This window comes from Triplophysa dalaica, chromosome 3 (assembly GCF_015846415.1).
Source record: "Triplophysa dalaica isolate WHDGS20190420 chromosome 3, ASM1584641v1, whole genome shotgun sequence".
NCBI lineage: Eukaryota > Metazoa > Chordata > Actinopteri > Cypriniformes > Nemacheilidae > Triplophysa > Triplophysa dalaica.
The window spans coordinates 15,591,027-15,617,018 of NC_079544.1; the positions used below are offsets into that span (position 1 = coordinate 15,591,027).

The window sequence follows — 25,992 nt, forward strand, 5'->3', positions numbered from 1 at the left end:
TAAAACGTGTATAGAATCAAATGCTGATCAATAAGATTTTAAAATGTAGCTTTGTTATTAATGACACCATTTTATTACTAAAGAAGCTTTTTCCTCAGATACTAATAAGTATTTAGTCATTATTTCAACCCAATATTGTGAATCTGAAGGCAAATGAGAGGCCTTTATTATATTAGTTAAACACTAACTAATAGCTCTTGGCATATGGTATGTAGTTTATATAGATGGTGCTTTTGTTGTTTTCCGCCTTGGAGCTTGACCGATGTGCTATTATTATAATATCATTATTATATGAAAAATAGATTTTTAAAGATTGTAAAAACACACCTTAGAGGCTGGAAACAACATGTTTTAGTGAGCTGAACTTTTAAATGCAGAACAAACACTGTAGGAGAAATGAATTGAAAATATCAAGAATAGACACTAAAACAAAAAAAAATCCCAGAGGCTGTGCAAATCAACAAAACACATCAATGAGTGTGTTCAGCACTAGTCATGTTTTGCACAGATGTAGACGAGTCCAGTCCCAGTAGGGTGCCCAAGTACGACTGCTCTCGTGGGTCCAGCATCTGGTCCGGGCGTACGGGATGCACTATATTAGTCGGCTGAGGTGTCAGCGTGTACTTTTCTAAGAAAACCAAATCTGTGGTTGATTGGTATCCAGTCTGCTGTTGTTGGCTCACAGCTGGAAGGACACCATGTGGTACCCCGTGTACTGCAAGATCAGCCTCATCAGTCATCTGGACAGGAACAAGCGTTACAGGAACACATACATCAGCCGAGACACTCTGCAGCACAGTCTTAGGTGTGTTGTGGTATGCTTTGGGTGTTTCGTTTGGCGGCAGGGGCTCGGCCAGCTTGCTGGGAGGGGCTGTAGGCAGATTCGGCTGCTGCTGGTCTAGTAAACGGGTGCTGTGAACGTGGTCTACGTGGTACTTGAGCTTGTCCTTGCGCTTGAAGGTTGCACTGCAGTGTGGGCAGCTAAAGGGACGCACGTCTGAGTGGATGACCATGTGTTTGGTCAAAGTCTTCTTAATGCGAAAGGTCTGATTACAGATCACACAGCGATGGGGTTTCTCACCTGAAGAAACCAAAATATTAATGGACCGATACATGTGTGATTAGATGTTAGATGATTATTGTTGTGTGCTAAGGTTTGTTATTGAACATTTCCAAAGATGTGATGTCATTACCTGAATGCGTTCTAGAATGTGACATGAGGTTGGTCTTGCCCCTGAACTCTTTCTTGCACACCTGACACTGATGCACTACTGCTTTGTACCTAGTTATAAAAAAATGATCATGAATCACATTGTGCATGTTACATTAAAAATGCATTTACAGAGACTGCATGTACTGCATCACAAAAAACAAATGTCCTTTCTTCACAGTTTGGTTGTAAAATTGTGAATGTTTACATGCCTTCTCCAGATCTTTTCTCCCAGGTGAATACTTTTATAATGGACCGTCAGGTGGTCAGCACGGCGGAAGCATTTTCCACATTCCTCACATTGATGGGCTCTCTCCCCTACACAAAACAAGTCAGATGACTATCGTCGTACAAGCACTCTTGGATCATTCAAAAGAAAAAAATCAGTGACATTAAATCTGACAGTGGACTAGGGTGGGTTTTATTAGCCTGCTTATGCTTGGTTTTAAAGCATAGATAGTTAGGGAAATCTCAGAATTCAATATTGGTCTGGGTCTTAGAACAACTCAGACATTCTAGTATTGACTTAAAGTTTGCTTATTCATTTTTATTTAGGTTAAGATACTGCCTTATAAAGTAGCTCACTATGTAGACACCCTCAATAGGACTTTAAAGGATAGTTCACTAAAAGGAAAATTCTGTCAAAATTTACTCAACGTCAACATTTCTTTGTTGTGCTACACACAAAGGATAATATTTGGAAGAATGTCAGTAACCAAACAGATCTCATCCCCTATTGACTCCCATAATATTTATTTCCCCTACTAGGCCGTAAATGGGGATGTGATCTGCTTGGTTTCTTACATTTTTCCAAAAAGTTTTCCTTGTGTTCATCAGATAAAGAAATGCATACAGGTTTGAAACAACTTGAGGGTGAGGAAATGACCGAAATTTCATTTTTGGGCGAATTATTCCTTAGCTAAGCAAAGGCTGCAGTCCACTTGAATCTATAGTTAAAATAAAAAAGTACCTGTGTGAATTTTTTTATGTTTCTTTAGATGATCATGTCGAATGAAAGTTTTGCCACATTCATCACATTCATAGCGCTTGTCGTCATGATGAACTCGAAGATGTAACCTTAAATGAACATAAGTTACATAAATGATAATAAATAACTTTTTTAAATTTTGTAAAATGTTTGTTAAATGTTGCAGTTCAAAAGCATCACAGACCTGTAGGAGCTCCCATGGCGAAAGCTTTGTCCACAGATGCTGCACAGGTGAGGTTTCTCTCCATTGTGGATCCTCAGATGCTCCCTAAGGGTTGTCCTGAAATGAACAGCCTGTATTTGAATACATGCAGTTGGCCAACCCTTTTGCATCCATCCGATTTGCAAGATCATTTTACCTCTCTCGAACTGATTTGCCACACAGATAACAGGTCCACTTCCTCTTGCCCCCATGAGTACACTCAATGTGGCGTTTACGGTTGCCCCTGTCATTAAACTGTCGACCACAGATGTCACAAGGGAAGGGGCCTGGAATCACAATCACATTAATCTTCCAGGTTTCAAAAAAAATTGGTGCTCTGTGAACAGCATTAGAAACAGCTTGTGTTTTTGTCAAGGAACTATAACTTTGTGTTCCCTGAACTAAAAAAGCTGCACAAACCGCACATCAGTAGCAAGTTACAGACAAAATTCCTACAAGATTTTAATCTTTTTGTAAACAGTCCGGGAATCTGGATTTACCAGGAATTCAAGATATGACATTGCAATAGATACTGATAAGGGAAGAACGTTTCTTTAAACAGTAAAAAAAAGGCTGAATGGTAAATGCAAATAAACACAATAGAACAGATTTTATTAAAAACAATAATTCGATAACTCACTTCTTGGTTTACTCTTAACAAAAAGCTTGTCAGGGTTTAAACCGCAAAGCTAATTCCTGACACAACAATCAGGCCTACTTTTTGTTCCAGTAATTGCTAAATTTTTGCATTACATCACAATTAAAGCTGTAAATCAGATTTACCCAAATGAATCTTTTCTTGATGTTTCAGGCGTGCAAACCGTGACTTGAAGTATTCGTCACAGTAAGCGCATTTGAAAGGCTTGTCCTGTGAATGTAAGATCATGTGCTCCTCCAGATGGGGGCGACGAGTGAAGGACTTGTGACAGACCTACAAAACAAAGATACCGTCAGTCCAACACAAACAAGCAGAATATACTTTGGATGAGACTTTCTGTTCTGTAAATAACAAGGTAAATAACTCACATCACATTTCCAGCCATCACTTTTCTTCTTCTTTTGAGTGAGAAACTCTTGAAGATGGTCAGGATGAAATCTATTAGCAGAAATGTGTCTTACTTTTACCAAATACCTAAAAAAGTTGCAAAATGTGCATGCAACCCCCTCACATTTTTTTTTTCTGCTCAACAATATTGAAAATGAGTTTGTTTTTTGTGGTAATGAGAATTGAGAAGCAGGCTCTTTATAAATATGATGCATGATGACTCACAGCCAAAATGTTTTACTTTCTTCTGTTTGTTACTGAAAATAACCTGTTTTCCCTGACAGGTTTTGGTGAGATGCTCTCACCTCTTTACATGTCTGCCAAGAGTCTTCCTGCTGGCGTGAAGCTTGTTGCAGAAGGGACATTGGTGGTCTTTTTTCTGGATGGGCACGTCACTCTCGTGTTTCTTCTTGTGCACAGTGAGGTTTGATTTGGTGGAGTAGCACTGAAGACAGATGTCACATTGGAAAGGTTTTTCTCCAGTGTGTACTCTGGTGTGACTCTCATATTTACCTACAAAATTAGAGAAAAGCAAATAAATAAGTCATACAAAGATAGCAGTGATTCTTCTGTAAGCCTTTTCATTACAATTCTCACCTATGCGATCGAAGGTCTTGTCACATTTAGGACACTTTAGAGTCTTTTTATTAGTGCTCTGGATCATAATGGGAGCCAGTCCGTCTGGAAAGACGTGACTGGAGGTTTCTGTCACTTGACTGGGTTTTGCAACAAGATGGTTGGTTTCTGGTTCTGGCTCCTTCTGGGCCTCAACTTGGCTCACAGCCGTACAATGTTCAGTCACATCCTCCGGTTGCTTTTCAGTTGCATCTTCACATTCCGCCTCCTCAACATGCAACGCTTCTCTTCCTTCCTTACTATTTTGTTCGCCTTGCTCATTTTGTTGCTCTTCCTCACTTTCATCATCATCATCATCTTCCTCCTCAAAACTGGCTGCATCATCCTTCTGTGTTTTCGCTTTTCTTGTTTTGTTGCAATTTTCGTTTTCCTGGATCTCAAATTTAGCTGGTGTCCTCCTCTGACGAGCTGATCTTCGGGTAGTGACCACCGATATGTTGACTGTAGTTTGTTCTTCCTCACCGTGGCAGCCAGCACTATGTCTCTTGGCCAGGTGATTCTCCAGAGACTTTCTGTAGCAGAAAGAGCGACTGCAAAATGAGCACTGCGCACCAGCTGAACTATCAACATCCTGAACATCTGTGGTCTTCTGAGCAACCTGCTGAGCATCGCTTTCTTCACGAGCATGAGCTGGTGCCGCCCACTTTGTTAAAAGATTCACGGCTTCCATCATATCCAGAAAGCAGGCAGCATCACCCAAAGCAGGGATCTGGTTTTGCAAAACTTTAAATTCAGAAGTGTATAGGAAGTTAAGCAAGTGTCTAAAGGTCCAGCCATTAATGTTATCAATGGTAACATGGTGTATGTCAGGATTTTCTGTAAATCTGGCATGGAAATAGTTACTGCCAAAAGCCAAAACCACCTTGTGGGCACGATACGTTTTTCCACAGACCGTGATGGTTATGTCACAGAAGGATGGCAGCTTCTGACGGTCTTCATTTAGGAACTTAAAGAAGCAGTTATCACTTTGTGATATTTTCAGATGTCTTATCTCTTGTGAAGAGTCTTTTATGGTCTGGTCAGCATCACACTCCTCCAGTCCCGCAGATGTCATAGTCTCCTGCGTTTTTGTGCTACTGACATCCTTTACTTTCGACAGCTGGGATGCATTTAGTTTCCTCTTCATGTTTACAGCTTTCAGAGCTGAAAAGCAGTTAATGATGGCTTTTATTATCAAATACGGTTATAAAGAAATACAGTAGGGTCAACACTTTAAATCTATTAAAACCATTTAAGATCTTTTTAGAAAATTCAAACTGGAATAAATAAAGGGATTAGAAATATTATGCAAGATCCTACATTTATGCAATTCAGATGCTTTCTGGAATATTCTCAAATCATGATGGTAAAACAAAGATCAGGCTTTGCAACAAAAAATATTATGTATTAATACAGCATTTTCAATACTGGTCTTAGACTTATGTGCACTAATTCCTAATGTTAAAACACACTAGACTTTATAAAAACACTATAATCTATTCTTAAATTTTGGTATAAAACAAACAGGGGGCCGGCATAAACTTCTATGTGCAGTTAGTCACATGCACTCTACCTTATAATAATACTGTAACTATATTAACTTATAAGTATTTTGAAGTCTGTTTGCAATCTACTAGGCGGAAGCGAACTGAACAAAATGACGAATGCATTCTCAAATGAGATTTCTCATTCTAGTGCGATGCAGATGAGGACAATGCACATTTAAATGTACTACTACTACCCCCTGCGGCCCCCCATCATAGCGCCCACAGGCCCCCTTCAGAACAGGAGTGCGTTGACAAACGACCCTTATATGCCCCTTGGAAAGCTGCAAACATCGCCTTGTTTCTCGTTTCCGGTCTTACCTTCACAGCGATTAAACTTCCTGGGATGGTTGAACGGGTATGACTATTTTGTCATCGTATACAAACAACAAAACAAATTATTTTCCCATTATTAGAGGCACTTTGACCGTTTTCTCATCGCCGATGCGTCAAGCCTCTCAATAAACTGTTCCGTCATTGGCTAAACGCGAATGTTCTTTCCTTTCTATTGGTTGAAATAGGGATCCATTCGTCCTTCGATAATAACTTTTGTCTACAACCTGTACTTTATTTAATGCTTATTCCATTGTATAGATTGTGTCTTGTTGGTGAAGTGAATTAGATTAATAATCGTGTTGGGGAAAATAGCAGCGGAATGAGTGTTGTCACCAGTGGTCGGCGCTGGGAGAAATGGTGCATTACGGGTAATGTAGTTGCCTGGGTGGCATTGTTAAAAGAAACAGTGCATCATTTTAATAAAATGCTGGTTCAACAGCACACATGTTCAAAATGTGAATCTGAACTATTAACGATAATTTGTTATACAATAGTAGTTTAAAGTTGTTATTTGTCATGACTTTCTACAGAGGCCTCTGTAGTAAAAATTAACATCTGACTTCATGTTACAAATATGATTTAAAATTAGTTTCAGTTTTCCCATTATGGAAATATTGTTTATACCCTTTAAAGAATAGTGCATTCATTTTACTATTTGGTCTCACTATTTGATCTATTTTAACATTAAATATTTATATTACAAGTCAAATGTGTTCGGTTGTAACTCAAAAAATTAAAGCATTTATAATAACTAAGTTTACTATCTAAAAATTGTTCTTCAGTCTAATCTTTGTTCAGTTTCATTGGGCATTCTGTCTGTCTTATGTAATATCAGAGCTGTATTTGAGGTCCACTGGTGAGGATGCATGAGCTCTATCAGATTAGCTGTTAGGACTGTCCCTGGCCTACCACCATTACACGTGTAAGTGCATTACTATAATCCCAAAGCTTGCGCTTGAACCCACGGTGAATCTAGTCAGTCCTAAACACAAATTAATGAAGAACCAAAGAAGTTGTTATGGTGTTTTACAAAGCTCACCTGTCTACAGCAGAGTCAGATACATACCTCCTGTGTGTTTGCTTCATATGACTAATCATGTCTAGAGCCAGCACATCTCTATGGATATTACTGTTGCTTTTCGCAGGTAATATTGTTTTTATTAATATCTTGTGGGATACTAGACATCTTATGGTGGGATGTACTTAAACAATATGAAAACTGCTAATGTGATAAGAAAATTTGGTTTATTTTGTTTAATAGTATTTAGTAAAATATGTTTCTTCTCTGCTCCAGGGGCTAACAGCGAAGACAACAATAATGGCTGTGACATAAACCCATGTATGAACAATGGAGTGTGCGAGAACCAGGAGGGAAATTACAAATGCCATTGTTCCCAAGAAAGACAAAACGGTCATCTCTATGGTGGTCCATACTGTACCGTACTACTGTTGGGTTGTGAACGTCAATGGTGCCAGAACGGTGCTACATGCTCTCCATACTTGGATAAAGGACGACATAGATACAGCTGCATCTGCCCTGAAGGTTTCATTGGAACAAAGTGCCAGACCTCCACCACCTTCTCTTTTGAGCAAAATGGGTTCATGCAGGTCCGGACCTTCCTCACGAATGTCTTTGAACCACTGACTGTCACTCTGAGTTTTCGTACATTGCAAGCAAAGGCCATGCTGCTGCAATGCCACCTCGACGATCAGCTTCTCACGCTGGAGTTGGTGGATGAAAGGTTGCGGCATACGTTTCAGAGAGGTCAGGAAATGGAAATTCTTCATCTAGAGCTCCCATTCATGGTCACTGATGGCCAGTGGCACACGGTGAAGGCTTCGCTGCACGACAGCACGCTGGGGTTAAGTCTTGAAGACCTGTCTTGCACTGGAGGGACCTGTAACTTGGAACTACAAATTGACAAAGCAGAGTCGGAAGTGGGTTCAGGTGTATCTGGGTTGACTGTGATCCCAAACATATACATAGGCGGAACAGCAGAGCAACAGTCTGCTTCAAACTTTCTGGGGTGCATGCGAGACGTCTGGCTGAATTCACATGTGGTGCTGCCAGGATCAGGCCCGCGGGCCCCTATTAAGCAATTTAATGTTGTGCAGGGCTGCACTGATGGGGACCAGTGCAGGCAAAACCCGTGCCATAACAGAGGCAGATGTGTCAAGACTGGATGGTGGAGCTTTAGCTGCGAATGCCATCGGCCATATGAGGGAGAGCACTGTTTAGAAGGTATGAGTGTTTGGATAAGGATTGTATGCTGAATAAACAGATATGCGGTGGTACCTCAAAGAATTTGGACAAATAAGCCACACATGAAAAGTGGAATGTTGTTGAAGTAGATGTCAAAATTTCAAACCAATTGGCATCTGCAAAATGTGGATAAAGTCAGTTTGCAAGTTTCTTTTCAGGGAAGTTCACCCAAAATAAAAAATTCGGTCATCATTTACTCACCCTTTGGTCAAACCTGCTTGACTTTCTTTCTGCTGAACAACACAAAAGAAGATATTTTGAAGAATTCGGGTAACCAGACAACAGCAGTAACCATTCACTTCTATTGTATGGACACAAAACCAAGTCAATGGGTAAAAGTCATTGGGTAACGATGTGGTTCCGTTACCAGCATTCTTCTAAATATCTTCTTTTGTGTTCTGCAGCAGAAATAAAGTCAAGCAGGTTTAAAAAGACAACAGGGTGAGTAAACGATGACAGAATTTTTATATATTTTGGGTGAACTTCCCTTAAAAGAAACTTGTGAACTGACTTTATCAACATTTTGCAGTCCAAATCCGTTTTAAATGAATAAATGCTTAAAAGAATTCTAACCTAACACTAAATTTGAATTAATACAAAATAATAAGAAAAATATTTTTTTTTATTTACAGGTTAAAAATTAATCATGCATTCAACATTTATACTCCATTCATAGTTAGTGTATTTTTCTGGGAAGCCAGATTGTGCTGTGAATTTATTATATTAAACAAGAATAAATCTTGAACTCATTAAGAATGAATGCCCCTGGTCACCATATATCTCTATAACGTGATTGATATGGCTGTGTAGGGTGAGCATCTATATTTAGTGCCCATGAGAGAGACAAATTTAGCAACAAGATGTAAAATGGGATTACAGGGCTGAACAAACACGGCCAGACACACACAGACATGCAAACGGAAGACAGCAGGAAGGTTAATAACAACAACACACCTGAATTGTGGATTAAAGAAACGTGACATTATTCAGGGTTTGTTTAATCCATGCTTTAATTAACCCCTACAAAAAATATATAGGGTAATATACTGGAAAATACAATGCAATATATTCAATTATAGTTCTAATTATAATAATTATACTTATCACCTTATGTGCTTATGTTTTTCAATATACAGTATGAACACAGGCAATTCCTTATTTATTATTCAATATACTGAATCAGCGTAATTATATGTATTATTATAAACTTTTTTTATTGAAAAGTACATGTTTATTAAGTCTAAGGATACATTTGTTTTTTTTACATTCAGTGTCATCCAACACTTTACATAACATAAAAATAAATCATGAAAATAATCACTACTGTATCAGTATTTGGAAGCAATTCTGTTGATTTCTATTTGTAAATGCTTTTATATGTTTTGTAACACTGCTGTTTATTTCCACATATCCTAGAATACGTCACTGCAAGGTTTGGAAATGAAGATTTGGAGAGCTACACTACGTTCACAGTGGAAGACAACCCAGGCGTCGGTTTTACACTATCCATGTTTGTGCGCACACGCCGTCCCCAGGGTCTCCTCCTGGTCCTCTCCAACAGCACCAGTCAGTATCTTCGTGTCTGGCTGGAAGCTGGAAAGGTCAAAGTTCAAATCAACAACTTTGAAAGCCTCGTCGGACGGGAAACGGTTAATGACGGTCATTTTCATTTCATAACCGTGCTTGTTGAACCAGAATTCCTAACCCTGTTCCTGTCTGCCAAAAGCCAAGGTCGTGTTCCCAGCCGCAGCGTTCTGATTCAGGCTGGAGATGCGGTTCATGTGGGGGGCTTGCCTGGCAGGAGTGCATCCCTGACTTTCGGGGGCTATTTCAAGGGCTGTGTCCAAGATCTGCGATTAAATACCAGACGCTTGCAGTTCTACCCTATCAGTGTTCCAGTGAGCTCATACAGGCTTGAGAATTTGGTGAACGTCACACCCAGCTGTACTGGAGATGACTCCTGCAGTGTAAGCACCTGATACCCTAGATTCCAAATAATTTAGTTAAGTATATGTAAAATATACTATATATATATATATATATATATATATGTATGTATGTATTACTGTGTGTGATACCATATATATATATTTATCTTTTCTAGAACAATCCTTGTTTGAATGGCGGTGTGTGTTACTCCATGTGGGATGATTTCACCTGCAGCTGTCCACCCAACACAGCAGGGCAGCGCTGTGAGGAAGTCAGATGGTGTGAGCTGTCTCCATGTCCATCCACTGCCATATGTCAAGCACACAGTCAGGGCTTTGACTGTAAGTGTGTGTGCCTATGTGTGTGCTTTTGTGGCTATGCATGCATGCACAAATGCATCTGTGGCACATCTATCTAGCTTCGGTTCTGTTATATAATTGAGAATTGTCATGTGTATCTATTCAACTAAAAGGGATTTATCAAAGCCTTGAAAGATTATCATTTGTTGAATTTACCCTACCACATGCGGGATTGCCCTGCGGACAGTGCAGTGTGGCTGGTTAATGACATAAACACATGTTGGAAGGAAGTTAGAGATGGTTAAGAGCATAAGTTACACAGAAAAGCATTGCTCCAAATGTGAGATAAAATAATAATAATAATTGGGACATCTAAAATGAAAGGTCCAGTGTGTCATATTTTCTAGGATCTAATGTTATATAAAAAACATAACAGGACTGAAGAAAATTGGTTGATTTTGTAATAATAATGCCAAATATTAAAATACTAAAATATAAAAGCTGTCAACAAGATTATAAGGTGGACACAAAGTATCAAGATAAATACACTAATGTTCATCATATTGTTACATTTATTAATAATTCTTAAACCAAATAATATAACTTATTAAGTAATTGTAGGTAGTTTATGGTTGCCAAGCAACATGGCACATTCATATAGAATGCTGCTGTCCTTTTAAAATCTTGTATCTCCATATTTCATGTTTTTTTAGCCCAAAATCATTATTTTAAGTCACTCTTTATCATGGTCACTAGGTTTTACAAATATCTAACCAATAAACAGTATTTAAATGTGCTTGTCAATGTTGGCAACACACCCCAAAAAGTATAGAGTTTCTTTTCTAAGAAGCCGCAAATTCGGACATCTGAGGTTTCAGAAAGACACCAATGAAATGTCATCCAGGCTTTATTTCATTTTATATGCCTGGCTACATCAAATATCACATCAAGGCAAAGACTCAAAATAATAGTGTTGGTATTTTTTTGTGTTCTTTTCTTCAGGTATGGCCAATGTGAGCCTGCAGGACAACAGCCCCATAATCACATATCGTGGCAATGGAAAAATACGCCGTCACCTCAATTACATTTCAATACACTTCAGAACAAGGCAGCAGAATACTACCTTACTGCATGCTGAACAGGACGCTCAGTTCATCACAATTTCGATCCAGGATGGACGACTAGTTTTCGAGCTGCAGGGAGGAAAAGGAGACTCTTATGTACATGTGCAAAGTTTGGCCCTGGTTAACGATGGCCGGTGGCACCGTGGACATTTTAGCATGGACAGTACAACCCTACAGACATCCAGATGGAGAATGGTTGTGAATGAGCACTGGGAGACACCTTCCACCTCATTTACAACCTCGGGAGATCTGGGTTTCCTGAGAGAAGGTGTAGACATCTTCTTGGGGGGGTTGGGACCAGATTCTGGCGGTAACTTAGTTGGCTGTCTTGGATTGGTGGAAATTGGAGGCCTTGTGTTACCCTATTTTAGTGATTCAGAGATGAACCTGCCCCGACCCCAGATAGAGCACTTTTTGAAAACGTCAGGGTCTCCCTATTTGGGTTGCTGGGGCTTCAAGTACTGTGAACTAGACACATGCCATAATGGTGGAGTTTGTGAGGATCTCTTCAATCTTTTTAAATGCCATTGCCCAGCTGATTGGGAAGGCACAAAATGTGAGTATAGTGTGAACAGTTGCACCTCAAACCCATGTGTTCATGGAACCTGTAGGGTAGTCACAGGAGCATATGAATGCTTGTGTGATGCCGGCTACACTGGCAAACGCTGTGAAGTTGAAGTGGATGTGTGCGCACATCACAAGTGCGGAAACGGTGGAACATGCCTCAGGGGTCTAAAACGATATGCATGCCTTTGCCCCCGGAACACAACAGGACCCTTCTGCAGGTGAATTTATTGAATAACTCAAATGGCAAACAAATTTTTGCACATTTGTTAAAAACATTATTTACCAATATACATGAAATATATATTTTTTGTGTTTATAACATTGCACTTTTCTTTTTCAGAGAACGAGTGTATCAACTTCCATGGTATATCGACAGGTTTCCGTGAGTTTAATTTAATGCAAAGTTGTAAATCTGTTTAACCACAGAAATGGTTTGAAATCCGGCCCTCAACAAACCTAATGCCAGTAAACACAAACAGTGATTGACAGTCAGATGTTGTCACTGATTGAATACATGTTCTGACTAGCTTAAAAAAGGGCAGGCCAATTCCCTCTTTCTGAGGCATATCTGTCAGGTTCATGTGTCTGTCATGTTGCATATAGCACGTTTCTTTCTTAATGTGCTTTTTCCTGTCATCATGATTTTTTGTCCAGATACCCTAAACTTCCCGTGTCTGTGTGTGGGAATGAGAAATGGAACTATAGCTGTTTTAATGGCGGCAATTGCTCTTCTGTGGAGGATGCATGTGACTGTCTACCTGGATTCGCTGGACAATGGTAAGAGTATTTAACCACAGAAGTTCAAACTTCATGCCTTTTTAATACCGTTTTGTTCCGTCGTCGTTGTCTACATAGAGAACTACCATGTAAGATATTATCCTAATTGTAATGGAGCCTTACACTCTTAAAAATAAAGGTGCTTTAAGATGCAAAAGAAGAACCTTTTTTTGTCTAAATGGTCCCAAAAAGAACCTTTAACATCCGAAGAGACTTTTTGTTTCCCTGCGAAAAAAGGCTCTTCAGATTATAAAAAGATAAGAAAGAAATGTTTTTTTAAAGAACCTTTGACTTAATTGTTCTTTGTGGAACCAAAAAGGTGCATTGTTGTAAAGAACCTTTAAAAGCTCCTTGTATAAGTGGTTGCTTTAAAATGCTGTAAATATGAAAAGCAAACCACACAAATAGTGCTCCTCATGTGATACATGCAGCAGTCACGGCCAACATTTATAGTTTATCCTAAAAATGTCTGGCCAAAGTCCTTTTAAGCCAAGTCATTTCATTTAGCAACCGATTTGCTATTTTAACATGTATTCCTATGATAGCCATACTGAAAATTATTATTTCTCCCATTTGCTTTTCTGTGAGAGTCACCTCCCCCTTATTCTGCTTTAAATTAACACATGTAAACAAGATCATCTTATTATTTTATCTAGTTCAATGAGAAAAAACACATCTGAAATTTCACAAAATATACAAAATAATAAATAATATACATTTTATGAGAAACCATCAATATATACTTAAAGGTATAGTTCAAGCTAAAAATGAAAATTCTGTCATCATTTACTCACCCTCTTGTCATTTCAAACCTGTATTAAGAAAGTTGGTTAGCGAACAGCATTGTATGGACACAAAACTAACACAAGTGAAACATTGTTAAAAATATCTTCTTTTGTGTTGTGCATGAAAGAATGTCAAACAGGTTTGAAACAACAGTAATGTAAATAAATGATGACAGAATTTTATTTTTTTCACTTTAAATTAGGGATATAAACAAACAAAGCACCCGGTGGAGACTTTTTGCTATTTTGCCCAGTTTTGCCCAGACCATCATCACCACATTTTCTTTAAGGAAAAAATCTACTTAGGGCAAAAACAGTTTAAGCAACCATTGGTTCTGGAGTGTGCCTTTGATGTTGTCTAACCAGCCCAGTTTTGTATAACAAACACAGAATCAAGAATTGATCATTGGCCTTATTGACAGTTGCAAAGCAACAGCACAAACAAACGTTACCACGCATGCATGCTTTTGCGGCCTGAACTTAACTTTTGTTACACACCCACAAAGAATAATGTCCCTGTAAATAATTTCTGATAAAAAGTTAAAAAAAACAAGTAAATTACATTACTTAGCAGGTTAAAAGTATGTCTAGCCAGTGTTATTTTGGGTTAACGGCAGAAGAACCGTTACTTTGTTAAACTTAAATGCGAAAAAGTTACATGACACATTCAACAAATTGTTTATTCAATTAAGTGTATATACAATTAAATTCAACACTTATTTATACTAACTTATTAATAAAAATCGTTTAAAATCGAGTTATATTATTAGCATCTATCCAGACCGATTAATAAACATAAAACATTGCATGACTAGTCTTAAAAGTTAGTCATCTTATTTTTTCCTTCAAGACTGGTCATGACTTGTTTAAATCAGTTAAATAAAAAGATAGATCGGACTACTTGAAATATGAAAAGTAAGACTGATTAGTCCAAACTAATTGTTAGGCAGTGAGACTAGTTGTCAAGACTCAATCACAGTCTAGCGGCTAAGTTTGTGCAACTGGGCCTAGAAGTTAATTTTAGGCCAGGCACGTGCTTCCAATGAAACCGTCTACAGTGCCTTTGTGTTAGAATCTTTGCATCTGTAATGCTGATTGTTTTGACAGGTGTGAGCTGGAGCTGGATGAATGTGCGTCTGACCCCTGCCTCAATGGAGGCTTCTGCCGTAACCTGATCAACAGGTTCCATTGCGTGTGTGAGATGAGCTTCGCCGGTGACCATTGTCAAATTGATGTCAGCGACTTCTACATCTATGTGTTCCTGTTGCTGTGGCAGAACATCTTCCAGCTGTTGTCATACCTCATTCTGCGTTTAGATGATGATCCCGAGATCGAATGGAATGGGGCCAATGATGACTAGTAAATTTCTTCTCAGAGAAAAATCATGATGTATGCTGAATGGACACATCACACAAAGACCTTTGAATATTATTTAAGAACATTTTAGATGGTCTTTATAGCATAATCAAGACTTGGTGGGGGCAAAAGTTTAAGTTATAGTGTAGGAATTGTACATTGAAAACCCATTGTGGGTCAAAATCCAATTTAAATACTGAAGGACAAATTGTTTTCTATGGTGGTTGCAGCCACCGGTCATGTGCTAATGAAGAATTATGATCTGCATACACACATAGATTTCAGTTAAATAAAAAAGTCATATTTTTGTACCTTTGAGTAATAAATGATTACTATCGCTCTAATTGTACTGTATATTTAAGAATAGCAACTCCTTGTATATAATATATATTTTTAATTATTGTTGATGGTGAAATAACAAAAATAGTAAATAGATTGCACACCAAATGATCAGAAATTGTGTCTGCAATACTTAAGCAAATAGAGTCACTTCAGAAAAACAAGTTTACAATAAGTTATGTTTGCTTTTCAGTATTGGGTTTTTGATAAGCACTAGAAAACACTAACAACACTTTCAGAAGTTGCCGTGATTATTTTTCTGCAAAAAGTTAAAAGCACTTTTTTGAAACCATAGTTATATTTTTTCAGCTTATGTTTATTGCAGCGACACAATTAAGTTCATGAAAAAAGTGACTTTGTTAGTGACTGAATGGAAGTCAAATTTGAATCAGGTTACATGCATCCAAAGTCTAAAATCACCCTTGCTTCCCCAAGCCGAATTCCAATAGAACACACACTCGATTTGCGAAGTTTCATTTACTTTGGCATTCAAAGATGGTTCACTGGTGTCATTTGCGTAATAGAAGTCAGAATGTCTACATTTACATTGTGGACAAAGTACAAGGTGTGTATATATATATACAGCACATCAAACTCTGTCACTTTCTGCCTGCATATTCACATTAGGAGTTCAGGTCTTTGCTTTCCAGCATGAAGCTATGGGGTATGTTTGCTGTTCTTGGGCTCCTGGTAATGGGGACATGGGCGCAGGGGGTGATGCCCACCATCGACCTTCCTCCCTGTGATTCCCCGGAGGCTGAAGCAGCGGCTCTAGTGGCAGAGGATTACCTTAACGCTCAGCACACCCACGGCTACAAATATGTCCTGAATCGGATTGAGAAAATTAAGATTATTTCCAGTGTAAGACAATGGACAGAGTCATGTCAACATTTTTATTTATTCATTTTAATGCCATTCTCAAAATAATCTGTATTGTTTGTCACATTCATGTGACACATTGTGAACATCGTACAATAACTGCCAATGTCACTGATATTGTTAAACAGTTTAAGGCCATGTACCAGATTGTTGGTTTGTATGTGAAATTTATATTTGACCATGAAGGCACACGCTTTATATATCTGCACTGAAATTTATAAAAAATGTACCTTTAAAGTCATAAATATGCACATTTTAATATCGGTTTAGGAGTATATAATTTGAATGTGTCTTTGTAGCCTGGTCAAGCAGACAAGTATCTCTTGGAGTTGGACTTTCTGGAAACTACATGTCACATCTTAGATCCTACGCCACTGAGCCAATGCCCGGTCAGACAAAAACATCAAACAGTAAGCTTTAGCCACCTTAACTTTATTTCATTTTGCTCTGTACAAAAAACATGGCCATCTACAATCTAATGTCTTCATTCACCAGGCAATTGAAGCAGATTGTGATTTTGCCCTCTCAAATACAACTCAAGGTCTGTCTGTGGTTGCATTCAAATGTAAAACGGAGACAGGTAAGAGAACAGAAACATACTGTAAATACATATTTTCATCTGTTCACAATGAGGAAAAGAGACATTAGTCTGCCTTTTGCTTTCTGTTGTGTATAGAGTCAGCTGAAGACATATGCGTAGGCTGTCCCGAGCTTATTCCTTTAAATGATACAGACGGTCTCCAGCTCATCGAATCCTCCTTAAATTTTTTCAATAAAAATCAGACTCTAAACAGTAAATTTGCTCTTTTTGAAATTGGACGAATGGCATCCCAGGTAAAATATATGATGGAGAAATCTTTATCTTAATTTTCCCTTAGTCAGATTATGCTCAGGGTTTCCTTTCTTTTCTTTGTGCAGGTTTTCCATGGGGGGAACAAATACTTTGCAGAATATGCTATTATTGACACAAACTGCACAAGTTATGATGATGATTTGTGCATCCCTCAGAATCACACCGTCGCAGTAAGCATGCTTAAAATAATAAACTTAAAGGATGAAAAACGTTCTTTGACAGTAGTTGTGTAAATATTTGTGCGTTTTTTCTTTTATTAAAAGCATCAAGACGGACCCTATTGACATTTCCTAATTCATTATTGCTCAGAAAAGATTAATAATAATCCATTGTTCAGGCATGTTATTCTAACCAAATTTATCTATGCTGTATGTCGTGAACCATATTTTATGTTGACTTAAACATGTCTGATTCTAATTTCTTCCCATTTTTAGATCCATGGCTTCTGTCTAGCTGAAGGCTCTGCTGATCTCAATCAAGTTGACTGCAAAATCTTCCCTGATACAGTATAAAATAAATCTTCATCTTCATCAGCCTATTGAATTTTAGTATCACAACTAAGTAAAACCCAAAAAGTATCCGTCACTAAAGGCACCAAACAGAACAGAATTGAAAGCAGCTGTTATTTTTCGCAAAACAGATAGTGCTTAAAGTGATAGTTCACCCAAAAATGAAACTTTTGTCATCATTTACATTTACACATTTGGCAGATGCTTTATTTACTCACCCTCTTGTCTTGTTAAACGTTGTTAACTGGCACCCATTCAATTACATTGGTTTTGTTTCTATAAAACAGAAGGTGCTGCATTTTTGGTTACCAACTTTCTTCAAAATATCTTCATTTGTGTTCTGCGGAAGAAAAAACCTCATACAGGATTGAAACTATCACTTTAAGTCCAGCTCAGCTGCCCACACTGATAAACAGATTGCAATGTTGTTTGGTGCTGCGAGTGTGACAAACATTCACCTTTTACTCGAAACTGGGTTGCTCAAGTTTAAAATATTTTTTTCCTAACAGACCCAACTCAATACCACAGTGCGGATCCGACAACCTCTTCATGCACACACCTCTGGATCTCACCACAATCCAGCTGTACACAGCCTCAAACATCACAAGCTGACGGTGTTCCATGACCCTACAGTGAGCGGGCTGATCTCAGCCGAATCTTCTGAATCAGTTGAGGCAGTCGTGCCAGTGGCGGCACCTGTTGTGAAAAGGGAGGTTCCTGCAGGTGTTCCTTCAGAAGAGCCGGTAGCAGATGCATCAGCACATACTGAAAAACCCCCCCTCGATTTGAAGCCAGTAGCCCTTGTGCCTAGCTGTCCTGGAAAAAAGAAGCATTTCGCACCTGCTGAAGTTCAGTGAACTCACCTAATTAGATAACAACACTGAGGCACACTGGGTAAAGATAGCTGCTTACTAAACTTGTAACTGCAATCTGTCAGGGGCATATTTTTATATCAAAGCAGGTAAATGTATTTAACAGTTCTGATGTATTATTTCTGTCAGAACTGTTACATCATGTTAAAGAATGATGTATCTGTGAAGATGTAATAAAATGTTTTGCTTGTTCAATCAGGATTTACACTCTATGCGGTTTTCAAAGACTGGTGAGGACAAGTATTGTATGGAGTCATACACAGCTTTCAACACACTCATTTTGTTTTAGGTACCAAATTTCTAGCCATTATTATCCTTGATTCTGGATTTGTGAGTAGACCTCTGAATGCTCACATACTTTCACAAGATGTCAACATGGTAAAACAGTGGTGACATCTTTGACATTCAACAAAAAATTTGATTGGTTTTGTCCTCCAATTGAATTTTTGGGTTGTTTTATCTACAGCAATTTACAATGACAACCATTTATCCTCTTACGGGGAGTTTAGATGCCGGTCTTGGTTTAAATTAATTACCGTCCAGAAAGCAGCTTCTTAATGTTTAGCAAGTGATTGGGCGATAGATTTACTAACCTTTGATTCTATAATAGAACAACAAATGGTAACCGGATACTAAAAACTTGATTTAGATAACTAAATACAAGCTGAACCAAGTAAACAATTGTCAAATATAAAGACATAGGTTTCAGCACAAACAACAAACATTATACACCCCAATCTTCCAGTAGACCTCTGCATGACAGAATCAATAACTGTCGAGTAGTTTTAATTGAACTTAATACTCAAAATTCAAGAGAATATACGGTATTAAGATACACGCTATTATTGCAAGTTTTTCTCTATGCAATTTACACTGATATCGGTGTCAGAACCTGTAAATTATTCAAAGTACAGTTAATTTAGGTATATTATTATTTTAAATATTGATATTAGGACTGGGAGCCTAAAAATGACTTTATACAAAATGACTAAAATTACAATAAACCACAACAATTTGCAATTATTACACCAAAACATGCAGAAAAAATATATTTGTTCAAATATGTTAACGTGCATGTGTGTTGTTAAACGAAAGTCATTTATATTTATGGATTAAACTAAATCGGCAGGCTCCCAGTGAGTAAGCCAGAGGCAACGGTGGCAAGGAGCCCAAACTCCACTATAGATGTAGAAGTAATAACACAAAATAATAAGTCAAAATAAAATTGTTATAACCAAACAAAGACTGAAAGTTAACTTTGGGCCAGGAACCTGCAGCCGATGAAATGGTCTATACATCAAAATTTAGGTTTAATAAGAACTGGTATGAAGCTGAATCAACACTGGAAAGAATAAGAGTATTGACACTGTTGTGACTGGCTTAAGTTTGGCCCACACTAAAAGATTTGCTCATTAAATTTTCACACTCTGAGACCACTAACATGGCGATAACAAATAATCAATTTAACGGTTTAATTCCTATAGTGTGTGGAATACAATGTTGTGATCAAGACAGCACATCACACACTAAAAGAATAAATTGCAACAGTACGCACAAATTTCGCCCTTGGAGTACTGGCCACAAAGAATTTCTGATCCTTGAAATTGAACATTAACAGTTAAGAGATTTGTGTGGCCCTGACATTTTCTTAGCAGATTTGATCACACTTATCCCCTCACACCACAGGAAAATCTGCCAATTCATACAACTATAAAGATAAGCACATCTGTAGCGTGTGGGTGCCTTTAACGCAAACAATTTAATGTAGGCAAGATAACTAATTGGGGAAAAACAACTAATCATATGTATGTGTGTGTGTTATACAATACAAAGTTAAAAATAAGCATGCTTACATTCTTTTTAAAACAAATGGGCATTCTTCAAAAAACGTCAAAAACAGTTCAGTTCACTTATATACTTTTATTATTTAGCGCTCCTTCATTCTTTCCGTGTGCCCTAGGAAAAACCGGACTGGAGCCCTCAAAGAACCTTAAAGAAAAACCATCAGCAGTGGTTACGATGTATCATTTTACAGTACAGTAAGAGAATGGGACAACTTACCATCTGGGTAATGGGTAGAATGCACAGTTTTCTGGTTTGACAGAACGGCAGGAAACCAGTAGCTGCCAAATGGGTCTGGGTCTCCAAAAATAGGACCTGAAGGTTTTCCATTTTGAGGCTCATTCAGCTGAGTGTTCACTGGCACAGAGTCACGAATCTGCATTGAGGGATGAACATTCAGCTGGATCAGCGGGTCCACATCTCGAGTATGCTTGGGTTGAGAGGTTGTGGTTGACTGCAGTGAATTATGATCATTATTTATAGATGCTTGCTTTGAGACTTCTACAGGTGCATCAGACATGGGGAGCCTTGGATATGAAGCAGCTTGATACCAGTAATTATTGGAAAAGCTTTTGTCATCAGCTGGGGATGATGTGGGTTTTAAAGAAACTTCATTCTGGCTCTGTGAAAATGGTCCAGCACTGTTAGGAGTGATAAACGCTGGATTGTGTTGTCTCCATTGGGAAATATAATGCTGCATTTCAGCCTGGTAAAGGGTAGGTGTTGGGCTTTGATCTGAATGGGCAACAGACTCCGCAATTGGTGCATTCTGTAAAGATCTAGAAAGCGGTTTGGTAGGCCAAGGGAGTACAAAATGAGGAATATTTGCAGGTTTCATTGCAGACTGAGAAGAGACCGAATTAGATTTCAATGTTCTAAAAATACAAGGACATTTAGTCGGTCTTTTCAAAGGCTCACGTTCAGGAGCACGGGTAGGCTTGATGAAGGGACTTTCAGTAGGTGCCACATATTGCGTCACTGGTGGTAAAGCTTCAACTTTTGAAAAATATGGTCTATAATTATAACCCATGCCCTGAATAAAGGGAAACGGGGCAGAACCAGGAGGCCGAGCGGGAGAGGACTGAATTTCTTCTGTTAATTTAGCATGACTAGAAGTGCTCAGATACGGCACAGGATGAGGATGAGCAAAATGTTGGTGGTTGTGATGGTGGTAGGATATTGAATGGGGTCCAGGGCAAAAAGTTTGACAGTTAAAAGAAAGTGCATGGGACAAATCAAAATGCATGTTTAGAGGAGGAGCCCTAGTATCGGAGTTGTCTCGATGCATGGAAGGTTGTGGATCTGGAGCGAATGCTTCAGTACCATGAGGGACTTTTGACGGCATCTCTAAATGTTGTTGTGTTAAGGGTTTGTACCGTACGAAGGGTTTGTACCGTGGGATGTTGAGGAGTTGAAGTGGTTCCACCTTTCTTGTAGTGGCAGATGTGGCCGTTGCCAACTCTGGTTTAGGTGAAGCAAGTTGCTCAGAGGGATTCAATTGCGGGGGCTCGTCAGGTCTTTGTTGTGGTTGGGAGGGATAAAGCCATTTGGGGACTTGACCCAAGGCCACAGAGGTGGTGTCAAATCCAGGTTTTCCAGAATAGAAAGGATACAACAATTCGCCAGGAGGATACAAGGGCACAGGAGGTTTCCCTCGAGTGGTTTCACCTTGAAGAGGAAAACTTCTAGGTTTTAGCAGATAAGCTAAGGGATTAAGAGAGGTTTTAGGAACCTCAGTTGTCATCAACAAAGATTCTCTTGGAGGCAGAATGGGTAAATTTTGAGTGGGATCAGGGGCAGGAACCAAATTGGGCCAAGGGTACCACGGGTACCAAGTTTGAGGTGGTTTTGGGTGACAGGGTTTGGGGTAAACAGGTTTTTGTGGCCCTTGGGTAATAGGCAATGGGGTAACAACAACCTGAGGAGCAACTGTTGGAGGCACATTTGGATGAAAAAGTAGAAAAAGGTGTAAGGGGGAAACTGGTTGAAAATATCGGTGTCCAGGGATTTGGTACGGGAGTGGAGCCGGAATCAATTTCTGCATGGTTGAACTTGTGGAGGTTGTTTGACTCTTTGTTGGCTTAGTGGTTTCAACACTAGCGATGGTGATTGGAGTGAGCGTTGATGAAAGAAGAGAACTGGAAATGGAAGTATCATGTTTGGATGGACGATCGGACTCGGTTATCGGAAGACTAAGTGACAAAGCTGGACAGGACAGATTAAACTCCCTCTCTGTTGCCATGGTGAGGGTGAAAATCCCATCCTATGACCAAAAACAGAAAAAGGTAAATAAAAATAAGTAAATTGACAACACAACTGATCAAAAGTTTAGGGTGATTTAGATTGTATTCACATTTTAAAATAACAGTCTGTGAAATCCAGGTTTAAGTCTCAAAATTATATTATTATCTTCAAACTTTGATTAAATGTGCAAATATGTAGTATGCTTGGATGTTACAGTATTGATGAAGTTTTCCAACTATTCTGAACTTTTCTTGGCTGCTTTTACATCATTTAGTCCAAGTCACTCATTTCCAGTAAAAAGTTTTAAATAATAATTGTGAAACAAATGTAATAACATTAGTTTTGTAATATGTTGGCAATATATAACAGTGTCAAACCTCCAGACATGTCTATCGTGAAAAGCATTTAGAATAAGTGATCCCAAACGCATGAACCGAAGTGAAATAACGTAAAAAACATGAACCTGACATACCCTTGCCTCTGTGCATGGCATATATGGGGCATGGATGACAATGCCTTCTGGATGTGACACCAAGCTGTAGCCACATTTAGCTGATGCTTTCCTTAGAGGATGCCATTCGTTCATCACTGAAAGTTCAAGAAGAATTTCACCAAACACAATTTAGATCTGTGATGTTTATCGTTGGACAAATTTGGGCCGGTTTGTTACCTTTGACCATCAGATTAACAGTTGCATTCCTTTGTATCTTCACAATCATACCGAAATTGTAACAAGACACATGTGGGCTACTTTGAGCTAAGGTCAATGAAGAACAAGACATTCTTATAGGCAATCCCCACCAGAGTAAGGGAAGAATGTGCATGTTTCTCTAAAGATAGAAGGTTGAGGTAAGATGGGATAACATAACATATAGGCTATATTTCATGTAAATTGAAAAGGCACACACCTCATGTGACACGTAACATCCATCATAAGGTATGACAAAAACAAAGTCCCTCCATGTTCTAAGCAGTTTATGGCCACATTCTGAAGGTAACTGTGATAATGGAAGTGGTGAAATGCTTCCTAGATATGGAAAGAAAAACAACATTTGGAGAGCAAAGACAAAATCTAAAGCCTAATCACCGAATTACATCAATAGAGAAGCAAACCTCGATCAATGAGAAAGTTGGAGCCAAAGGGAGCATTTTTGCCGTGAATTGTCAGTTTCATCAAATCGCCAACACAATCAACTTTGGGTTTCATTCCAAGTAGCTCTTCTACTGCTGGCGTATACAGGGTGTTCTGACCATAAACCTGTCCCCAAAGTGGTTGCAGATTCACCCAGCCTTTGGTCAGACAGTACAAAGGTAAATGAGACAATGTAATTTTATATAAATCACCATAAGGAACGATGTTCTGAGCTTACCTCCAAAGTACCATTAATTTATCTAAAAGTAGATTTATAGTTATTGGTCAACAGAGGAACTAATTTTCCCTTTAACAGGAGCATGAACAAATTGCAGTTGCAAATCTTGTCAAAAATAAGCTGTGTGAAGGGTTTCAACAAGAAATTAAAGTCATTATTAAACACACTGTCCAAAGTTCATAAAAGGATGGATCACAGAAAGGAAATGTAATCCAGTCACCTGCTTTGAGTCAGGTATGTTGAAATTAAAGGGATAATTTATTTCAAAATGAATAAAAAAAATATTGTGCATGTGCATGGTTTATTTATGACTCTTTTTATGTGTAGAACATATATTTTAGGAAATTTTAGGAAACATCTCTGTGGTTTTGTTTCCATATAGAAAAAGTAAATGGGGAAAATATTGACTACCAAAGTTTTCAAAAATATCTTAATTCGTGTTAAGTGATACATAGGCCTATTTGAAATGACTGGAGGGTGAGTAAATTATATACATTCATATTTATAATACATTTTTGGGTGTCAATACCCTGTTAAAAGCAAAATCACTTTGACTAGGCTTCTCATTAATGAAGTAAGCCCATTAAAGCATTTGCAAATCAATTATACATTTTATTAATAGTTTTTAAAGAAACAATTAAAGTAGTAAAAAAATCCAAAACATTAAATAAAAAGATATGAGTTGTTAATCTGTCAATTTTGAATTTGGATTTTAAAATAATCACATAGAAATGACCTGCATTACCTGATCGAGATCCGTTCTTGTTGCAGGGCCGATCGAAAGAACTGACGTCTGAAGAAAGACGGTCACCGTCACCTTTCTTATTTGTACTTCGTTTTTCCCCAATAATGAGACGCCCAATTTGCGCTACAGATTTTGCATTGATATCTTCACGATCAAATGAGTCCATCACTCGCGCATTTTTGTTAAAAGAGCCGGCTGAATGGGTTCTTCGTCTTTTGTTGAATGCTACACAAGTACTAACTTCAATTAAATTAAACAAAATGAAAAGTAAACACGTCAGGGTTTGCGTGTCTTTGAGCGCCATTTGATTAGAAGGTTTTGCATAAGCACCACACCAGTGTAGTGTGTCGCAAAAAACCCGGGTGATTTCAATTGCCTGAAATGTAAAGGATCTTACGAGAACAATTAGTGCACGTCCACCGGCAAATCTGAGACACCTGTTAAGCAACCTAGAAAAAGAGGTCGAATATTGTCTGGTTTGATGCAAAAGAGAGTTGGACACAATTTTAATAAGGATGTGTAGATCAGTTTATAGACAGATTTTTAATAAAAAATATATAAATATATAGTACTAATATCAACAATTAACGTATCGATTTTAAAAGTGTTCTGTTATTTTCACATTTATTTTTTAATAACCATTCTTATTAGCTTTCACAGCCTTTGTTTGAGTAGCTTCTCTTCACACTGCACAGCATTTTAACTGCATTAGAAACTCAATAGAATCAAGTTGGTGTGATTACAGCGACATCTATTGGCCTAGCATAACAAATTCTTGAAATAACTATTCATGTTCACACAGTAAATATTGAGCAAACTTTGCCCTGTACCCCTACAATATCCGTCATTATCTTGATTAAGCACCTTTTATATCACTCTGTAGGAAAGTGGGCAAAGACAAACACGTGAACAATCTTGTTATTTCTGGTTGGAATAGGTTTATTTGATCCGTCTGTAAACAAGGTGGTTAAATCATGGCATGTGTTTCTTTCCACGCAAAACGAGTTGAATATCAGCTGGTGGAAGCAAGAAAGAAGGGAGAAAATTGGACGTAATTTGATGTTTCTCTTTAATCTGTACATTTTCCACAAGCCCTGGAGATTGAATGTATGCCAAATATCCCAAAGGTGCCATTGAAGAATTGACTCCTCAACAAGGCAGCAGTTAAAATCCATCTCACAATAGCAACAGATCAGATCTACATTATGGCACAGGATACACAGCTTTATTTTTTAACAAGTTTCCACAATACAACTGACTTTGACTAGTGGTCTTTTATCCAACTAATACCACCATATC

At 38.2% G+C, this 25,992-nt stretch overlaps 4 protein-coding genes across 5 annotated transcripts; 2 read left to right on the forward strand and 2 right to left on the reverse strand.

The window, feature by feature from the left end:
* Nucleotides 1–333: 333 nt before the first annotated feature.
* zbtb41 (zinc finger and BTB domain containing 41) lies at nucleotides 334–6,230 on the reverse strand. Its single transcript, XM_056744584.1, has 11 exons — nucleotides 5,926–6,230; nucleotides 4,043–5,224; nucleotides 3,751–3,958; nucleotides 3,427–3,496; nucleotides 3,184–3,331; nucleotides 2,558–2,687; nucleotides 2,383–2,478; nucleotides 2,181–2,287; nucleotides 1,423–1,528; nucleotides 1,194–1,282; nucleotides 334–1,081 (listed from the first exon to the last, which is right to left on the reverse strand). The coding sequence occupies exons 2-11, from the start codon at nucleotides 5,205–5,207 to the stop codon at nucleotides 471–473; spliced, it is 2,730 nt and encodes a 909-aa protein (XP_056600562.1). The 5' UTR covers nucleotides 5,208–5,224; nucleotides 5,926–6,230; the 3' UTR covers nucleotides 334–470.
* Nucleotides 5,262–15,351, forward strand: LOC130418434 (protein crumbs homolog 1-like). Of its 2 annotated transcripts, XM_056744582.1 has the most exons (9): nucleotides 6,249–6,308; nucleotides 6,776–7,085; nucleotides 7,235–8,182; nucleotides 9,620–10,170; nucleotides 10,308–10,473; nucleotides 11,434–12,340; nucleotides 12,463–12,504; nucleotides 12,777–12,899; nucleotides 14,792–15,351. In XM_056744582.1, the coding sequence occupies exons 2-9, from the start codon at nucleotides 7,037–7,039 to the stop codon at nucleotides 15,042–15,044; spliced, it is 3,039 nt and encodes a 1,012-aa protein (XP_056600560.1). In that variant the 5' UTR covers nucleotides 6,249–6,308; nucleotides 6,776–7,036; the 3' UTR covers nucleotides 15,045–15,351. The 2 variants fall into 2 exon arrangements, with proteins under 2 accessions (XP_056600561.1, XP_056600560.1); XM_056744583.1 differs by lacking the exons at nucleotides 6,249–6,308; nucleotides 6,776–7,085 and adding an exon at nucleotides 5,262–5,962.
* A 623-nt stretch (nucleotides 15,352–15,974) lies between these two features.
* Nucleotides 15,975–18,687, forward strand: ahsg2 (alpha-2-HS-glycoprotein 2). The gene is made up of 7 exons (XM_056742950.1): nucleotides 15,975–16,240; nucleotides 16,558–16,668; nucleotides 16,754–16,838; nucleotides 16,935–17,092; nucleotides 17,177–17,281; nucleotides 17,546–17,617; nucleotides 18,130–18,687. Exons 1-7 carry the CDS (start codon nucleotides 16,031–16,033, stop codon nucleotides 18,475–18,477), a joined length of 1,089 nt encoding a protein of 362 aa, XP_056598928.1. The 5' UTR covers nucleotides 15,975–16,030; the 3' UTR covers nucleotides 18,478–18,687.
* LOC130417394 (mucin-2-like) lies at nucleotides 18,412–25,615 on the reverse strand. The gene is made up of 6 exons (XM_056742949.1): nucleotides 23,692–25,615; nucleotides 23,487–23,605; nucleotides 23,249–23,408; nucleotides 23,051–23,166; nucleotides 20,554–22,597; nucleotides 18,412–20,481 (listed from the first exon to the last, which is right to left on the reverse strand). The coding sequence occupies exons 1-6, from the start codon at nucleotides 23,783–23,785 to the stop codon at nucleotides 20,420–20,422; spliced, it is 2,595 nt and encodes an 864-aa protein (XP_056598927.1). The 5' UTR covers nucleotides 23,786–25,615; the 3' UTR covers nucleotides 18,412–20,419.
* Between the last annotated feature and the right edge of the window lie 377 nt (nucleotides 25,616–25,992).